This window comes from Cibotium barometz, chromosome 13, assembly GCF_041138505.1.
Source record: "Cibotium barometz isolate CiBa-2024 chromosome 13, ASM4113850v1, whole genome shotgun sequence".
In the NCBI taxonomy this organism is placed as follows: Eukaryota; Viridiplantae; Streptophyta; class Polypodiopsida; order Cyatheales; family Cibotiaceae; genus Cibotium; species Cibotium barometz.
In genome coordinates, this window is record NC_141058.1 from 7968655 (window position 1) to 7986833 (window position 18179).

General features: G+C 43.3%; 1 protein-coding gene across 2 annotated transcripts in view; it reads right to left on the reverse strand.

Annotated features, from left to right (window-relative positions):
• Positions 1-18179, reverse strand: part of LOC147632328 (uncharacterized) — a 152521-nt gene that overhangs the window by 63106 nt on the left and 71236 nt on the right. For both annotated transcript variants that reach the window (XM_086807152.1, XM_086807153.1), the window contains exon 2: positions 9452-10146. In XM_086807152.1, coding sequence (XP_086663278.1) covers positions 9452-10146 — 695 coding nt within the window. The remainder of the gene's footprint in view (positions 1-9451; positions 10147-18179) is intronic.

Here is an 18179-nt window from a genome sequence, read left to right on the forward strand (position 1 = left end):
GCAGAAAATTACAGCAAGCTGAATTGTGATGTTTTGGACTCCATTGGGTAGTCTGATGCCTATGGAAGTGAGCCTGTCAGTTGGGACTCATTCTAAGATGTTATGGAACAGTTTTAGTACAGTTATGCTGGCAAATTTCTCCCAGAATTTGTAAAACTTAGCTGGTGCAAGTAGGGTGCTCTGTTGCGCTTGAGCTTTGTATTTTCCAACTTTTTAACAATAAAGAAATACCGCAAGGGGCGCCGAACTTCGGGGCCAATGTGTTGTTCAGCGAGGGAGCGAGGATTCTGTGATTGTGTGTCTGAGTAAGTCCAGCTTATTTGTGAATGAATTACCGCTTTATGTGTCCATAGACCGGCTTTACCCGGCCCTTCACCCCCCTCTTCTTCCAGCTAGATCCCCCCCCCCAACTTCGTCAGACCCCCTACGTCCACCCCCATCTGCCTATTCTGAGCATGCCCGCCGTCCACCAGTCACACGTGATCCCGAGACGAGACAACAGGGCAGCTCGACACTCTATGCCTTACGTGGCAAGGCCTACACTTTTGTGCGGTTTTGAGGACATGGCCGTCATCCATCCGTCGCGTTCTTCCGGCCCACGTCATCCGTCACCGTCCACTTCTTCCAATACACGCCACCGTCGCCGGCCAGCCCTCGTCACCCACTACGCGCTCTTGTGCGTGAATTGCCAACTGCTTGCTCGCAGTTGCTCTCTGTCCACTAGAGCCTGTCGTCAACTGTACGAAGGGTCGACATGGAGGTTTTCCCAAAAATCTACATGTCTACATCTGTTTGAACCTATTTGAATCCCTAAATTTATGGGGGTTCTAGCTTGCACTTACAACATAACATTGCACACCAACCAAATTTTCGGGCTTTTCTGAAATTCATGCAATTCCGCACGAATTGGGGCCAAAATTGTATGCAAAATTTCGGGCTTTTTTGTTTGGAGCACGTATCAAGGTTACAGAGCAGAGATTTGACACATGTATACGCATTGAGTGTTTTTTTGAACACTACACAGAATCTAGTGCAAGAATACTCTCGCTTGAGGTTGCATTTTTGCAAGCAAAAAGTTTGGCATGTAAACTTTTGGAGTTTGATGCTTTTGCAGAAGCATCATATGGTTGACAATATGTGGCCTTGAGTCTCCAACAAGACATGGAGGTGGCGTGTATTTTAGGAAAGATGCACCGCAAACTATTTCCCAAGGATAGAGTTGATAGAGTTGAAAATAAATTACAGCTCATACATAGTGACCAACGTGGACACCCCATCCATGGGGGGTATCTTACTTTGTCACATTCATTGATGACTACTAAAACCGGTCTATGGACACATAAAGCGGTAATTCATTCACAAATAACCTGGACTTACTCAGACACACAATCACAGAATCCTCGCTCCCTCGCTCAACAACACATTGGCCCCGAAGTCCGGCGCCCCTTGCGGTATTTCTTTATTGTTAAAAAGTTGGAAAATACAAAGTACCAGTGCAACAGAGCACTCTACTTGCACCAACTGAGTTTTACAAATTTTGGAAGAAATTTGCCAGCATAACCATAACATCTCAGAATGAGTCCCAACTGACAGGCTCACTTCCATAGGCATCAGACTACCCAATGGAGTACAAAACATCACAATTCAGCTTGCTGTAATATTCTACACAGACCTATTTTCAGCTCTGTTTTCAGCCCAAATTAACCCTTGTACTGTCCTGGAGGACTTTAGCAAAGTCCTACTGCATTCTGGCATCAACCGGGCGGCATAACAGCCCAAAAACAGCACCTAAACAGTGCTGAAACGGCATTGTATTGAAGAGGTTATTACTCTCTTCCGTCCCTGCTTTGGTGTAGGAACTAACTACACCGGTTCCTGTTCAAGGAGGCAACTAGCCTCTGCATATAAGCATGAAATTCACACAACTGTACCTGATTTTACCTGATGAAAGCATTACCATAGTCTGCAAGAGAGAGAGAGAGAGAGACTAGGGGGAGCAAGCTCAACCGTCAGTACATGAGTTGCAGGGCAAGGGAGTGCACCACAATAGCTCTTAACCTGCAACAATCCACCATAATAACTGCAAATGAGCCTCATTCAGCCCAAAATCCCACGCTTCCCCCTTCCCAATGTGAAAAATGCACATAAATTTGACACTTGGCACATTTTTAAGCCTTTTCCACATGCAATCTACAAGCGAAAAATATCCTGACTGGTTCACATTCTCACAATAGTCCTTTGCCAACTTTTTGTCCCCTTGACATTCCGCACAAACTGACGCGAACACTTTTTAATTCCGACACTGCCCAAAATAGCAGTTCCCTAGATTTTAGGGATGATGTCATCTGCATTCCTTCTGGTCTCTTGACCATCTTTCACCACTATGGTCAATTCAGAATTTGCTTAGAATTCAAGATACATTCACATTTCGGTGGCGGCCACTTACTAGTGTAAACCGGCCTATGCCCTCGTTCAGTGGCCATGTCCTGGACACTGTCATTCATCTTTCAGTGCAGTTCTCAGGCTTAGCCAACCACTGGTCCAAAGTCCCACTAGGTGACCCATTCTGACATTGCAATGGCCCAAGCCCTTCCAAGAGATCCCGGGGGAAAACAACAGCAACCAAAGAGAAAGAAAAGAAAAATATATATTTATAAAGAAATGTAAATAAAGAAAACAACTGCAAAAAGTTTCACCTCCTGGTGACATACCCCCCTCTTGAAAGAAGCAAGCGACCTCGATTGCAAGTCCACATGCAAACGGATGACACAGGACGATCACAAGATTCCACAGGTGATTAGTGTCATCGCATGTATCTCCTGCCAACGGATGACACGGGGCGATGATAGGGATTCCCCACTACCATTTGTGCCATCGCAGGTTCAAGCCCTTCAAATACATGTTTCCGGATGCAACACAGGACAATAGCATATATCTTGTACTATTAGTGTCACAACATGTAAATCATTCATTTGAAGCATAACAGATACAACTTCAAAGCACTGAAAGTTCATTCATTGATTAAGTCATTGACACAAAAGTCAAAACTGTACATTGCCAAACATATAATACAAATGTACAGGTCATTCAAAGCATCCAACACTGCATGTTTCCTATGACACCATGGAATTCCCAACAGGACATCACATCCTTCCAAGGGCATGATAAGAAACTCCTCTGTGTCCACATAACTCTGTATATGCATGCGAAGTTTGCAAGTATAGTAGTGATAGGAACTGAATGCCCAGGGCATGCCAAATCAGCCTGTCCAACTGGTCCCATCTCTTCAACACGAATTCCCAACTTGGCTGCCAATGCTGGTGAAATAAAGTTGGCTCGAGCACCAGGTTAAAAAAAATCAGCACTGTAGCATCTCTGATTTTACCCCATGCTCTGCACAATTCTGTCGCATCATCACATGGTTGGTCACCAACCATGTCAGGTATCAATCCTGCACTCGGCATTGTCTTCTTCTTGGGTGGCCCTTGTTTATCCTCCGCATCTTTTGCTGGCTGTTGTGGACATTTTGCAGCCATATGCCCTTTCTGTTCACAGATGAAACATTTCCCAGCTTGCATCAATGCCTTTCTCTCTTCAAATGACTTGCCATACAGTGGCCTCTTCTGTCCTTTGTCTTGAGGTTCCTTCTTCACTGCGCTCTTGAAACTACCTAAACCTCCCTGAAGCAGTGCATTAGCCATGTTTGAATTCTCAATTAGTTGAGTCATGTTGGAAACATTGGTCTTAATACAGTAATCCCTGATCTCTTTGGGCAAACCACAGCAATACTTCTCTATTTGCTCTGACAATGGCACTGTCTTGTAGGAAGTTACTGGCAAGAGTGCATCCCAAAACTTCTCATTATACTCTTCCAAATTTACACAGTTGGCTGCATCAAGTTTGTGCCATGCTGTCCTAACATCCACTTCAAAAGTATTTGTAAGCCAGGCAAAAGAGAACTGCTGCTTAAACTGAACCCATGTAGCAGGTGCTTGTCCTTGCATCAACAGTGAGGTCCACCACTGCAATGCATTACCTTTCAAGAAAGTAGCAGCCTTCCGCACCTTAGAAGACTCTGTAAAGTTACCCCCAATGTATGCTGCATCAAACTGCTGAATAAAAGTCAGCGCTTTCAATTTGTCCTGCATCCCACTGAAAGTCTCAAACTTCACTGCTTGACCACCTTCTTTGTAATCCTTTTGCTTACTGCTCTTGGGGGTCAAGTAATCATAGACTGGCGGCTGTAAGAATGGTAAATCCTTCTGCACTTTCTCTACACCAGTCCTTGCTGCCCTTTGTCCACTAGGCTGAGAAAATTCAGCCACATTAACAGGTGCTGGAGGCATCAAAACTGGATTGAAATGTGTCTGAAGTCCAGGCTGCACACCTATGTTGGCATAAAGAGGGTTCAAAAATTCTGTAGGCATCAGTCCTGGTGACCCTCTTGGCATCAAACCTAGCAAAGCTGTGGGCGGTCTAGCCATGGCCTGGAAAATAGACCCACCACCAAAATAATCAGGTTGGGCAGCAACCAAAGGAGGAATGGTCGGCAGAACCATTTGTGCATTACTGCCCTGACCATTAACTACCTGATCCTGTACCTATGTAACATGCTGCACTGGATCAGCGGCCACTGCTGGTGTCTGCTCTACATGCTGTGGCATCCTTGGCACTTGTTCCTGTGCCCTCTCTACTGCATGCTGAGATGATTCAGCCTAGGAATCCCCTGTCCTTGACTGCAAATATCTCTTCATCCTGGGATTCTTCACCAGCTGTTCAAATGTACCAACGATGCTCAGGAGCTGCGCATGAAATAAATCCTCTTGTTCCTGTTCTTCTATTGACATGGCTAGCTGTGACAATGGCTGTGTCCGCTCAGATGCTGACACCCTCGCACCTGTCATCTCTCTACGGTGTCGGCGGGTAGAAGAGGAACTCTCTTCTGCCGGGAGCTTTCCTTTTTCCTTATCTGCCATGCTGTCTACTGAGCCCTCAAAGAAATCCTATATCCAAAGAAAGATCTCGTAATCTTTCTCACCTGTAATCAACTGTACCTCTCTGTGTGTGTCTCTTGTTCACCCAATGCAATCCGTGTCCAGGCTCTTGTAGAAAAGAGGACCCTATCCCGACAATGGAACCATAAAACCGGTCTATGGACACATAAAGCGGTAATTCATTCACAAATAACCTGGACTTACTCAGGCGCACAATCACAGAATCCTCGCTCCCTCGCTCAACAACACATTGGCCCCGAAGTCCGACGCCCCTTGCGGTATTTCTTTATTGTTAAAAAGTTGGAAAATACACAGTACGAGTGCAACAGAGCACTCTACTTGCGCCAGCTGAGTTTTACAAATTCTGGGAGAAATTTGCCAGCATAACTGCACTAAAACTGTTCCATAACATCTCAGAATGAGTCCCAACTGACAGGCTCACTTCCATAGGCATCAGACTACCCAATGGAGTCCAAAACATCACAATTCAGCTTGCTGTAATTTTCTGCACAGACCTATTTTCAGCTCTGTTTTCAGCCCAAATTAACCCTTGTACTGTCCTGGAGGACTTTAGCAAAGTCCTACTGCATTCTGGCATCAACCGGGCAACATAACAGCCCAAAAATAGCACCTAAACAGTGTTGAAACAGCATTGTATTGAAGAGGTTATTACCCTCTTCCGTCCCTGCTTTGGTGTAGGAACTAACTACACCGGTTCCTATTCAAGGAGGCAACTAGCCTCTGCATAAAAGCATGAAATTCACACAACTATACCTGATTTTATCTGATGAGAGCATTACCATAGTCTGCAAGAGAGAGAGAGAGAGACTGTGGGGAGCAAGCTCAACCCTCAATACATGAGTTGCATGGCAAGGGAGTGCACCACAATAGCTCTTAACCTGCAACAATCCACCATAATGGCTGCAAATAAGCCTCATTCAGCCCAAAATCCCACGCTTCCCCCTTCCCAATGTGGAAAATGCACATAAATTTGACACTTGGCACATTTTTAAGCCTTTTCCACATGCAATCTTCCAAGCTAAAAATCTCCTGACTGGTTCACATTCTCACAACAGTCCTTTGCCAGCTTTTGGTCCCCTTGACATTCCGCATAAACTGACGCGAACACTTTTCAATTCCAACACTGCCCAAAATAGCAGTTCCCTAGATTTTAGGGATGATGTCATCTGCATTTCTTCTGGTCTCCTGACCATCTTTGACCACTATGGTCACTTCAGAATTTGCTTAGAATTCAAGATACATTCACATTTCGGTGGCGGCCACTTACTAGTGTAAACCGGCCTATGCCCTCATTCAATGGCCATGTCCTGGACACTGTCATTCATCTTTCAATGCAGTTCTCAGGCTTAGCCAACCACTGGTCCAAAGTCCCACTGGCTGACCCATTCTGACATTGCAATGGCCCAAGCCCTTCCAAGAGATCCCGGGGGAAAACAACAGCAACCAAAGAGAAAGAAAAGAAAAATATATATTTATAAAGAAATGTAAATAAAGAAAACAACTGCAAAAAGTTTCACCTCCTGGTGACAACTGCTCAGGTTTGCTTGGATATATCCTTTGAAAGCAAAAGTAGATGTGTTTACATGCTTTCAACACTTTGTGGCAATGGCTGAAAATATGTTTGGATGTAAGATACAAACACATATTTTCTGGATGTAAGATACAAACACTCCGCTTAGATACAGGGGGAGAATACATGTCTAATGCATTCAAGGGGTATTTGCTGAAAATTCAGTTCAGCCCATGCCCAGATTCTATAAAAGTCATGATACAAGCTCATAGGACATGTTTGATGGGCTTTTACCCATAACCATAAGTGGAGATTCAGTTCAGCCAGCCCCTATTCAGGATATGCGAACAAGATGTAAGACACATGGAACAACCAGCAAATCAGCCCCCTTCTATGGAAGAGGTTGAAGATGTTGTCGGGGAAGAGCAAACAACCATACATGGAGCCAAATCTGTGCCTAGATGGTTGTTGAAAACCTTGCAAGATAGCAAAATTTCAGCTCCATTGACAGGAAGAACAAGGGCTAGTTCCAGCCACGCATTGAATGTAAAGCATGGGGGGTCTGCATTTGCCATTGGGGGTCTCTTTGATTCAAAAGAGCCTTCTTCTTATAAAGAAGCACAAGAGAATGAGCACTGGGTGCAAGCCATGCAGGATGAGATTTCTTTTATCATGAAGAATAATACATGGGATCTTGTGGACTTGCCAAAGGGCAAGAATGTCATTGGAACAAACTGGGTGTATTAAGTCGAAAGGAAGTCTGATAGTACCATTGATAGGTACAAGGCAAGACTTGTGGCTAAAGACTATTCTCAAAAAAAGGGAATAGATTATGAGGAGACTTTTGCTTCTACTTCCAAGATGACTACAAACCATTCAGTGATTGCATTGGTACACATAAAGCATGGGAAATGCATTAGTTGGACATCAAGATTGCATTCTTGAATGGGGATTTGCAAGAGGAAGTATGTGTAAATCAGCCCATTGGTTTTGAAGTTCCTAGTGAGAAACATGAAGTATATAGGTTACAAAAAGCATTGTATTGTTTGAAGCAAGGTCCAGAGCTTGGTATGATAAGATACATGCTCATTTGACCAGCAAGGGTTATGTGAATAGTCCAGCAAAAAGCACCTTGTATGTGTAGAAAATTGGTGCCCACATTCTCAAAGTCATTCTGTATGTAGATGACATGCTCAAAACAGGGAATTAAGAAATTTCAAATTTCATGGCTAATTTGAAAGCTGAATTTGACATGTCAAATTTGGGGCCTTTACATTAGTATCTTGGCATTCAATTTATGCATAGAGTTGATGGCATTGTTATGCAACAAACTAAGTACATAAAGAGTTTGTTGAAAAGGTTTCACATGGAAGAGTGCAAGCCGATTTCTACCCCAGTAGAACTAGGATTACGGCTCAGCATGCACGACATTGTCACTGGAACAAAAGCAATAAGCAACCACACATGCAAAAAAACTGTACAGTAAGGTGTTCTGAAAGAGTTTGATTTAGAAAATACAATGTAGGATGACTTTGGGAATAAAACGCAAAGCATCCCAGCCGCATCAGGGCTCAGCTCACAAATGCAAGGATGTCTAGCACATCTATTACTAGAGATACATTTATGCCACGTGCACAGAGATACGATATGCATGTACATGATCATACAAAACGTTGGCTACAACTGATCATTTAAACACTAAACACCACCGGTGATTAGCAACAGCACCACTTAACTTCATTTTCCCAGACATGATCAAGCATACGTTCAGCCAGCCTGCTGTGCATGCCTTTAACCATCTTTACTAATGGGCATCTGCACAAATTCAGGTGAAACTACACTTTCCAATTATCTAGAACTTCAAAGTCAAATGTTCAAACCTAGGACCAAATCTTTTTCAGCTGTAAAGATCTTCCAATGGGCCACTTCCAGGCTTTTCAAAAGGTTGGTAGACAGTCTCACGTGCAAAGTTGGCAGGTACTCTCAAGGAAAGTCCTGCTCAATAGCAAAATAGGTCAACCCATGAACGATGCTCCATCAATCAAAGGTTCTGCTTTTACCTGGGTTTTCCTAAAAGTCTATAAAAGATTCCAAAACTTCCCCAAACCATTACACTCTGAAAGATCAGAAAGTTCAAAAAGGTTGCAGCGTCCTCGTGATGATATGTCCATGATGCGTTGAGCATCTGGCAAATCATCAGAGGAAATCTCTTTGCTACCCCTTAAATTAAATTGTTGTGATGAAAAACGACAATAAAAGCATCTGATACTCACACCAATGAGGTGATAGCTCAAGTGGTGAAGGTGTTTGTCTTATATATAGGCATCACCAACATGCAACCCATCGTGCCAACACAAGGGGCATCTCGCCACCATTTATTCCACGTATGTACATGCCAAAAGCATGAAAAGCATGTCTAAGACCCAAATAACACCAATGGTGCCACCTCCAAGGTCCTAACACCTCGGTGAGGTATGTATGTGGTGGCAGTCACCCCGCTAGGAACGTATTCACAATATATACATAGCATAATCATATCCACCATCCATGAACAAATTGGCAAGTCTTTCCAAAGACCACGTGCACTTTTTTTGGTTTCACAAAAAGTGCCTAACACCGTCAATATCATCCAGGTTAGCAACGCTCTTTAAGTTTTGCATAGACCATTGCATTACGCGACCTAGTAAGATGAGGAAGTCCTACACAAAAACTTGGAAAAAAAAACATCTGATACTCTATTCATCATTTCAAAAACATCACAATTCCCTTTGTAATCTCCTGAAGGCAAGCTTATTTCATAAAAGAACTAAAGCAACCTTCAGTACATAAAGTATTCAGTGAACTAAAATCATACATCGATCCATAAATGAAAGACTTAAGACAAGTGCAACAAATGGATCTAGTAAGAATGGGTACACGGAAAAACCTGTGAGTTCATCACATATGCATCTGATGCAGCGTAGAGAGAAGCCACATGGACAGTCACAGGAGTCCAAAGCATCACTTCTGCAAGGCGTGGGTGATCACTTACGTAACCCAACAATTTCTGTACATAATCTACTTTGTTACTTTTGGAGCCCACCGATCCAATCAACAGCCTCAGCCTCCCTCCTTTAGACTTGTGATCAACATCACTATAGGTTCCAAGCTGCCTACTATCTCTTTCCATATGTGCATCAATATGTGAGGCATCATTTAAAGACCCTTCAGATTCCTCAACGACCATAGCCACAGCTTGAAGCAACTTCAACTGACCCTTTCCAGGATTGATACTGCTCAATGTAGTCAAAAGCACATCGTGAGGCTTTAACCCCATCTCTGCTCTTACCAGATCTCGCAATTGTTTTGTGTTATATTCAGTGTTGTTCCTTTCATAGAGTCCAGCTTTCAAAGAAAGCTCATGATTTACACAAAGAGGAACAATCCTGGTCATGTCAGGTAAAATTATGCCCTCTGATTGACTCCAAGCTTTCCACTGTTTCAACTGCGACTCAGAGAGAAAGATCAATGCTTTTGCAAGGCCAAGCATATGCTTAGACCTGTTGAAATACTCATGTCTATTTTCCATTATCCACCACACTAATCTTTTGGAGCCTTGCTTGTTTTGGAGTGAGTATTTTTCTGCATCACATCAGCTAAACATATATGAGTCAGCAGATTGTTCATTACAAGCACAACACAAGTTCACGATAATCAACTGCTAGCATCACTCAACAAAACAGACAAAACATAAATCTTGTCACTACAATGCAGGCAGCCAAATTTAACATAGAACGTAGAGAAAGCAGTCAATTTTAAAAAAGGGCATAGAGGACAGTTTGGCTATAAGACTTTTATAAGCTTGAAGCTATCTGTATGTCAAAAATGGTCAGTTTAAGAAGCATCACCTAATACATCTCATTGCTCTAGATGTTAACTCACACCTTCCTCCTCAATTCCTCCTTGAGCAGGGGAACCTACTGATATCTCCATGTTCAAGACATAGCACCTCTCTCTTTAAGCTCAAATTTGGAGGCTCGGTGATTCGAATTCCTAGACTGTGGCAGAAAAATAGAGCATTGACCTAGAATGTGGCAAATGTGGCTGCTTGATTTGCATCATTATGAAGTTCTAGAGGAGCTTCAAGGCATCCCATGTGTTTGTCTTGAACAATACGGACAAATCTCATATGGGCACCAGGCCCGTTTCTTTCATCTGATTGAATAAGTTGCAATGACAACATGGGCATAATGAAGATACCTTGATGAAGGTCCATCTACTGAGAAGCAAGGAACCGATCCAGCAATATACTTCAGCACATAGCCAGGTGTTGTCATAGACTTGGGGAGCACTTTGCTGTGTCCAGTCAGGAAACAAACGTGAAACTTTTAAAACCATCAAATCTATAGGACAGCAAACCCAACAACTTTTTGGATTGTGATCCGATCCTGTTTAATCTTTCCATGTCGAAGCCATGTCCTACAAAACAGCATAGGGTATGCTCCTGTTATGGCCTCCATCCTGAGCACCATGAAAACAATTGGAAAGTCGCATCCACTGATGCTTATTTGCTCTCCCTTTACTATGCCAAGAGGCATGACTCTCCATTGATGTCATTCTGATGGTTTTGAATTCAATGCTATCTACAAGGGGCCAGCTGGCAAGAAAGTGGGCTGGTGATATGTGACATAAGATTGGTTGTATGCAGCAACTAGCAAGACTGCTATCTGCAGAGGTGGACTATTTGATGGGGCGATGTTTCTGTTGGTATCCACAGGATCAAAGATCATGCTATGGTGTGTAGGGGGAGGGGACCATCAAGGATATCGAGCATGGGGTTAGCCTGTAGAAGGCCCTGCAGATCCACTGGGAATGGGAAGGTGGCTCAATGCCTCTCCAAGATCTCTTCAAGCTCGGGCTGATGTCTTTGTTGCAGGCAAGATCCAAGGAGTCTTGGACGCCATGCTCCCTGTAGTGCCGTGGCCCAATCTAGAGTCGCACCAGAGTGGGGTCTAGCGGGTGGTTCGCTCCACTCGAGGAGTTCCTTGCACTCAAAGTAACCCCTTGTCACAACCTAGCCTTATTGACTAATGAGGGATTAGGTATCTGCATGGCTCTCCCCGTCTCTATCCTCAGGCTGCAATTGGCCCACTGCAATCCGCAAGGCATGTGACATGTATATGTCAAGATATATGGCCCTCAGTACGAAACCATCCTCTGTAAGCCTCATGAAAGTATCCATGTAGTACTGCCACTTCTGTGAGAGTGGCTCATGTGTTATGATCCAAGGTGCCCCCCTTAGGATAGAATAATCCAAGATCTAGGGTGCCCTAAAGATAGCGAAAAATGTGTTTCACAACTTGTCAATGCTTTGTCCCTCGGCTGTGCACGAATTTGCTTGACTGGCACACACCAAACTAAATATATGGGCGTGCGCCGCGTATTGCACAAGTATATGAGGTAGCCCACTTCCTGGCTATACAGCTCATGTCATAAGGCTCTTCTGCATCATACATGCTCAATTTGAGCCCGGGTTCTAAAGGTGTAGAAATAGGCTTACAATCCTCAAAGCCAAACTTATGCAGGAGTTTCTGTATGTATTTGGATTGAAGCATAATAATGCCTTCATCCATCTGCACAAATTGTATGCCCAGGCAATAGTGCAATAAACTCGAATCTGACATTTCAAATGAGGTCTTTAATGTAGCTTTGAAAGCTGAAATTGCATCCTCATTATTTCAAGTCAAAAGCATGTCATCCACGTAGAGTATGATCATAATCAAAATACCATGATCCTCTTTGACATAGAGAGGATGATCAAAATACCATGATCCTCTTTGACATAGAGAGTGCTCTCACTTGGACTATTGTTGAATCCTTGGCTGGTCAAGTATGCATGAATTTTCTCATACCAATTTCTTGGAGCTTGTTTGAGACCATAAAGTACTTTGCAGAGCTGACTTTGCCTTGTTGACCGTGCATCACAAATCCAATAGGATAACTTACATAAACTTTTTCTTGCAAGTCCCCATTAAGAAAAACGTTTTTTATATCCAATTGATGCACTTTCCATCCATGATGGGCAGCCAATGCAACAACACATCTAATAGTCGTAAGCCGAGAAGTAGGTGCAAAAGTCTCGTCAAAGTCTATGCCTTTTTGTTAGGCATAACCTTTGGCCACAAGACAGGCCTTGTACCTGTCAATACTACCATCAAATTTTTGTTTGCCTTTGTACACCCATTTTGTGCCAATGGGTTTCTTGCCTAGAGGCAAGTCAACCAAATCCCAAGTCTTGCTCTTATGGATAGCATCCATCTCTGATTGCATTGCTTTCATCCAATGCTCATTTTCTCTTCAAATGAATATGGCTCATCTTCATCCCAAATAGTACTCATGCATAATACATTTTCCTGTTCTCAAGCACTTCTAGAGCCAGCCCGTGTCCCCTCCCAAGTAGAGGACCTGAAATTTTGCTCTCTTGCAAAGTACGAACCAGCCAACAAGGAGGCACTCTTCTAGTTTTTTGTATGGCTGTCTCCTCTTCTTGAACAACTTCTTGTACAACATGAGGAGTAATAGGCTGATTTGGGGGCTGGTTTCAGTTCCCATAGGTTGTCCAATATGTATTTCTTGTGGTTGGTCTGATGTTCCATCTATGCCCAATGGAATCAGCCCCTCAAACATATCCTGTGGACCATTTTCAAAGTGTTTGCTAAACTCTGCAAGTGGCTGTGCTGAATTTTCAACAAATACAACATCTCTACTTTCAAAAATCATTTGACTGCATGGATTGTAAAGACATATCCCTCGCTGCCACTCTTGTAGTGCACAAATATGCATTTGGCTGCCTTGTCATCTAACTTGCCTCTAAACTGTGAAGGCACATGAGCATATGCAAGGCAACCAAAAATTCTGAGATAGTCAACTGTAGGTTTCCTATCATACCAAGCCTCAGAAGGAGTGATGGTCTTCAAAGCCTTCGTAGGGCACCTGTTTAAAACATGTGTAGCACACATAATTGCCTCCATCCAGAATTTGTGAGACAAATTCTTGCTCTTAACAATACATCTTGCCATCTCCATCAATGACCTATTCTTCGTTTCTGTTACACCATTTTGTTGTGGTGCGTAAGGCAAAGTACATTGATGCTTTATGCCTCTTTCTGCCAAATATGCCTTAAATGCATCTAACATGTATTCCCTCCCTCAATCTGAGCGAAGGGTTTGTACTTTGCAACCTAACTCATTTTCAGCTTTAGCAACAAAATGCTGAAAACACATGAAGACTTCAAACTTTTCCCTCAAAGTATAAACCCAAGCAAATCTCGAATAGTCATCAATGAATGTTACAAAGTATAGATGCTTCCCAAATGATGGTGTCACCATGGGACCACACACATCACTGTGTATGAGCTGTAATTTCCGGACAGCCCTTCCAAATCCATCCTTGGGGAAGGCCTTGCCCAAAATGCACCCTTCACATACATGTTTAGGTGGCAGCTCAACATGTGGCATACTTTGCACCATTTTATGCCTCGAGAGCAACATCAAACTCCCAAAATTTACATGCCCGAACCTGGCATGCCATAATTGGCCAAGCATGCATCCTGTCCATTCTTCTCATATGTGTCCAAATGATACAAGCCTTGGTACAATGTGCCAAAGTGACTATAGCATATTCTTCCTCTCTATTTCTCACTGTGCATCTGTCATCCTCAAAGTTCACAGCATAGCCTCTTTGAGCAAAAGAGGAGACTGATAGCAAATTCTTCTTGATTCCAAGCACATACCACACATCTGAAATGCATAGGTCTGAACCATCTGCAGCTGTGAGCATAATCTCACCAATGCCTTGTACTAGATATGAAGAATTGTTTGCACATGTGACCACCTTCCCTTTTGGGGCAGCCCTCAATGACATGAGCAAATCCTTCTTTGATGTAATGTGTCTAGAAGCCCCACTGTCGAAGTACCAAATGATTTGTTTCTCATTCACATTGAGAGAAAAGTACTCCTGTCATGCATCATAACTACATACCAAGAATGCCCAATCATCCTGCACAAAGTGAGTTGAATCCTCAGCCCTTGCTACAGGCATACTGGAGAGTCCACTGACAAACCTGATTCCTTTTTCTTCTCTTTAACCTGTCTCTTTCTGCACTCACTAATGTAGTGCCCTGGTTTCTTGCAGTAGTAACACTTGCCCTTCTTCTTGGGCTGATCTGCATCACTTTTCCCTTTGCTTGATGGGGCTGTCGAGAATCAACCTTGGGCTGATAGCCACTCTTTGCTTTTCCCTTGCCCTTATCATGGGCAACTAAAGCTTGATCACTGCCATGTGCCATAGAAGACTTATTCTTCCACATTTGTTCCTCCTATAATAGCAAACCAACCAGCTCTTCAAACAATAGGGGTTGAGGGTTGCCGCTCAATGACAAGGTGAGAGAAGTGTGGAAGTTGAGGTATGACTCTGGCAATGAATTCAATGTCCTGGATACAAGTTCTTTTTTCGGTACGACTTCATCTATATTGAGCAATTTCTCTCTAAGATCCTGGATCGTAGTTAGATGATCAGCCATACTATGATGTTCTTTCATGTCCAAGTTTTCAAGCTCTTTCTTCAAAAAGACAGCGTTGGCCTCATTCTTGGCCTGATACATGGTCTCCAAGACTTCCCATGCACGTTGTGACGTTTTACATGACCGAAAGTGTGGGAAAATTGATCTCTTCACTAATAAAGAGATCACTACCATGGCCTGGGCATCACCTGCATCCCACCTTTTCTGCTCCGGAGTGGCAACCATAGACTGTGAAGCCTACTCAGCACCTCATCCTGGGGTAAGCACCAATGTGCTATGCCACGCAGCTTAGCTGATCTTGTGCAAATTTCCTGCATTTTCAATTTTGCAATTAAGCAAAAATTGTCAAAAAATCCCAAATTTTACAAATTACCTATGCACAGTAGGTACGAATGCTGTATATTCGGGTACAACAAGTACAACAGGTACTATATGGACGGGCCCAAATCAATTCAGAGTTGTACAGACAGATGTGGCAGAGCGAAGCAAACACACGTGTGAAGTTAGATCTGATTTTAGGGTTGGTCGTACAACTTTATGGATTGGTCATACAACTCAAAAATTAGGGTTTTTTGAAAACGCCTGCAAAATCAGATTCGGAATGGTCTGATGATTCCGTGTATGAAGGGCTTGGTCAAATTCAAAAAAAAGACCTAAAATGGGCTGAAAAATCCTAAACTGCTAAAACCCTAAAATGAGCAGATTCAAAACCTCTGATACCAAATGTTGGCCCTTTTGGATGCTAGAGTTAGGGTATGGATAGCAATGAAGCACACACACACGCTCACAGGAAGCAACACGACTAGAAGCAAGAGTGGGAGAAGTACTTGCACGTATTTTGAGTTATGGGAAAATGAAGTACAAGTACAAGATATAAAGTGTAGTGTCCTTTCACGCTAGATGTCCAAGGGAGAAAAACCCAAAGGGAAAAGGTGGCCCCTGGTAAGCCCATGTTCACACATAGCACTACTAATCTGTAAGATCTGTAAGACGCCTACAGTGTTTCATGTTGCTTGGTTGAAGCACTATGCCGGACCTCCTCCCACAAATGTCCAAAGCGAACCGAAATGTGATGTCATCGATGAAGCCAAAGTGATGGTTATAGAACAAATCCTTTTGCGCTAGCTCCGACCGTAAAGAGCATCGATTCCTCACGAAGTTTTGAAACCAAGGGACGCATGAAGCAGTTTGTCTTGACAAGAACTTCTTTGAAGATTATCCGACATTATTGAAGGACTATTTAGAGGCTATGCAGCTACCGTCAAGTTAAGCAGAAGGAGATGTCATGTGCATCCTGGTTTTGGATGCCACATGGCCATAATTGTACATCAAGTGCAAGTCTTTAGAGTGGTATCTAGCCCTTTGTGAGCCCTTGTCCAAGACAAGTTAGCCAAGGATCCACTGTGTAGAGTCATGGTCAGGGGTGCATGTACCACACATCTGTAACCCTCTGGAATGATGTAGAGGTGTACCAAGTGTCACAATCCTCTAGAGATCTGTGACATGCGGAAGGATTCCAGAATGTTGTCTTGGAAGAATTCAAAAGCATGATAGATTCACTCATGAAAAGTTAGTGACTCTATTCAATGAGTATATGAACTCATGGAAGCGTTGGTAACCCTAGTGAGTTATCTAAACTCATACAAGGGGAGTACAATATTTGGATCTTTCATGGGTGGTGCCCACGGTCGCGACTATTTTGGTGTACAAGATGACAAGTTGGGAGATTTAATCCAAATCATTGTGCACACACATTTTCCTGTGAAATGCACTTGCATGTGTGACTTGTTTTGTTTGCTTGGACATTGCCTAGTATTTTGCCTGTGAATGTCCACGGGCATTGGGGACGCCTAGACACCCCGTGGATGCGTGTGTGCACACCTATTTGGGACTAAGGCGGTGATTTTATGTGTTTTACAGGTGGTAAGTGTGCACATTCCACCTTATTTAATTATTATTTCCGTTGTCTACTAAAGTTTATGGTTGCAAGTTCAAACTCATTAAAGTTTGGGCTGACAAAATGATAAATTATAAGAGAGTTCACATTGGGCTGGACTTTATTAATGTATTGGGACCAGTTATAAGTGTTGGGCACCTGGGCACTAGATCAAAAGCCCACGAATTGCTAAAGTGGCTAAGGAGGTATTTTTAAAGTACATGAGTTACTTTTCTGGAAGGATGGTGTGCTGAACAAGTCAAGGCAGCCAAAAAGAGCAAGTCTCATCTTCTTCTTGAGAGAGCATAGGGCTGTTGGATAGCAGAGAGAAGAGATATGAAGCTGGCCGACTCCTCCTACTGGGGGCAGACAATTGATCGACTCCATGAATATGTGTTGTAGGGCTGGTCGACTACCAAAACATGTGTTGTTGGGCTGGTCGACAGGGATTTCTCTCTTTTCTTGTGCAGGCCGAGGTGAATACAGGCTATAGGGAGCCGCATACAAGCTCTCTAGGACTCGTCAACAGCTTCTCTTGCTTCTCTATAGGCTGGCTGTGCTGATTTACAGCATAATTCCAAAAGATATCAAGGATTTCTTGGGTCAGAACCGATACAGCTTGTGCCTGGCTTCAACCCTACTCTCTGGCTGCTAAATGATTTGGCCAAAGTGCTGTTTTGGGCCTGTTTGAGGCTGTTGGATTGCACAATTGTGTGTGGACAGCCAAGAAAACAATTGGTGATTGTTTGCCCCTGGTTGGTTAACGAGGGCTTGGTTTCACTAGAAGGCTATTGATGACTGCTTTGCCCTGGTTGATGACCGAGGGCTTGCTTTTCTTTGAAGAGTAGTTGTGGTGATTGCTTTGCCCTAGTTGGTGACCCAGGGCTTGCTTTCTTTGTTGAGCAGTTGGTGACTGCTTTGCTCTCGTTAGTGACCGAGAGCTTGTATTTCTTTGTTTTTCACAAATTTGGTTAAATCTGGTGCTGGCAGAGGAGTGGAACTCCTGGGCACCGCATCTTGTACAAGAGAATAGTGGTTTCAGGATGTATATATTAATGACGCCTCTGACAAATGTATGATGTATTGATACATGCACTTGATGTGATGGATATTGAATATGTGCTGTGTTTTGGCCATTAGTTTTTGTATTCACGTGCC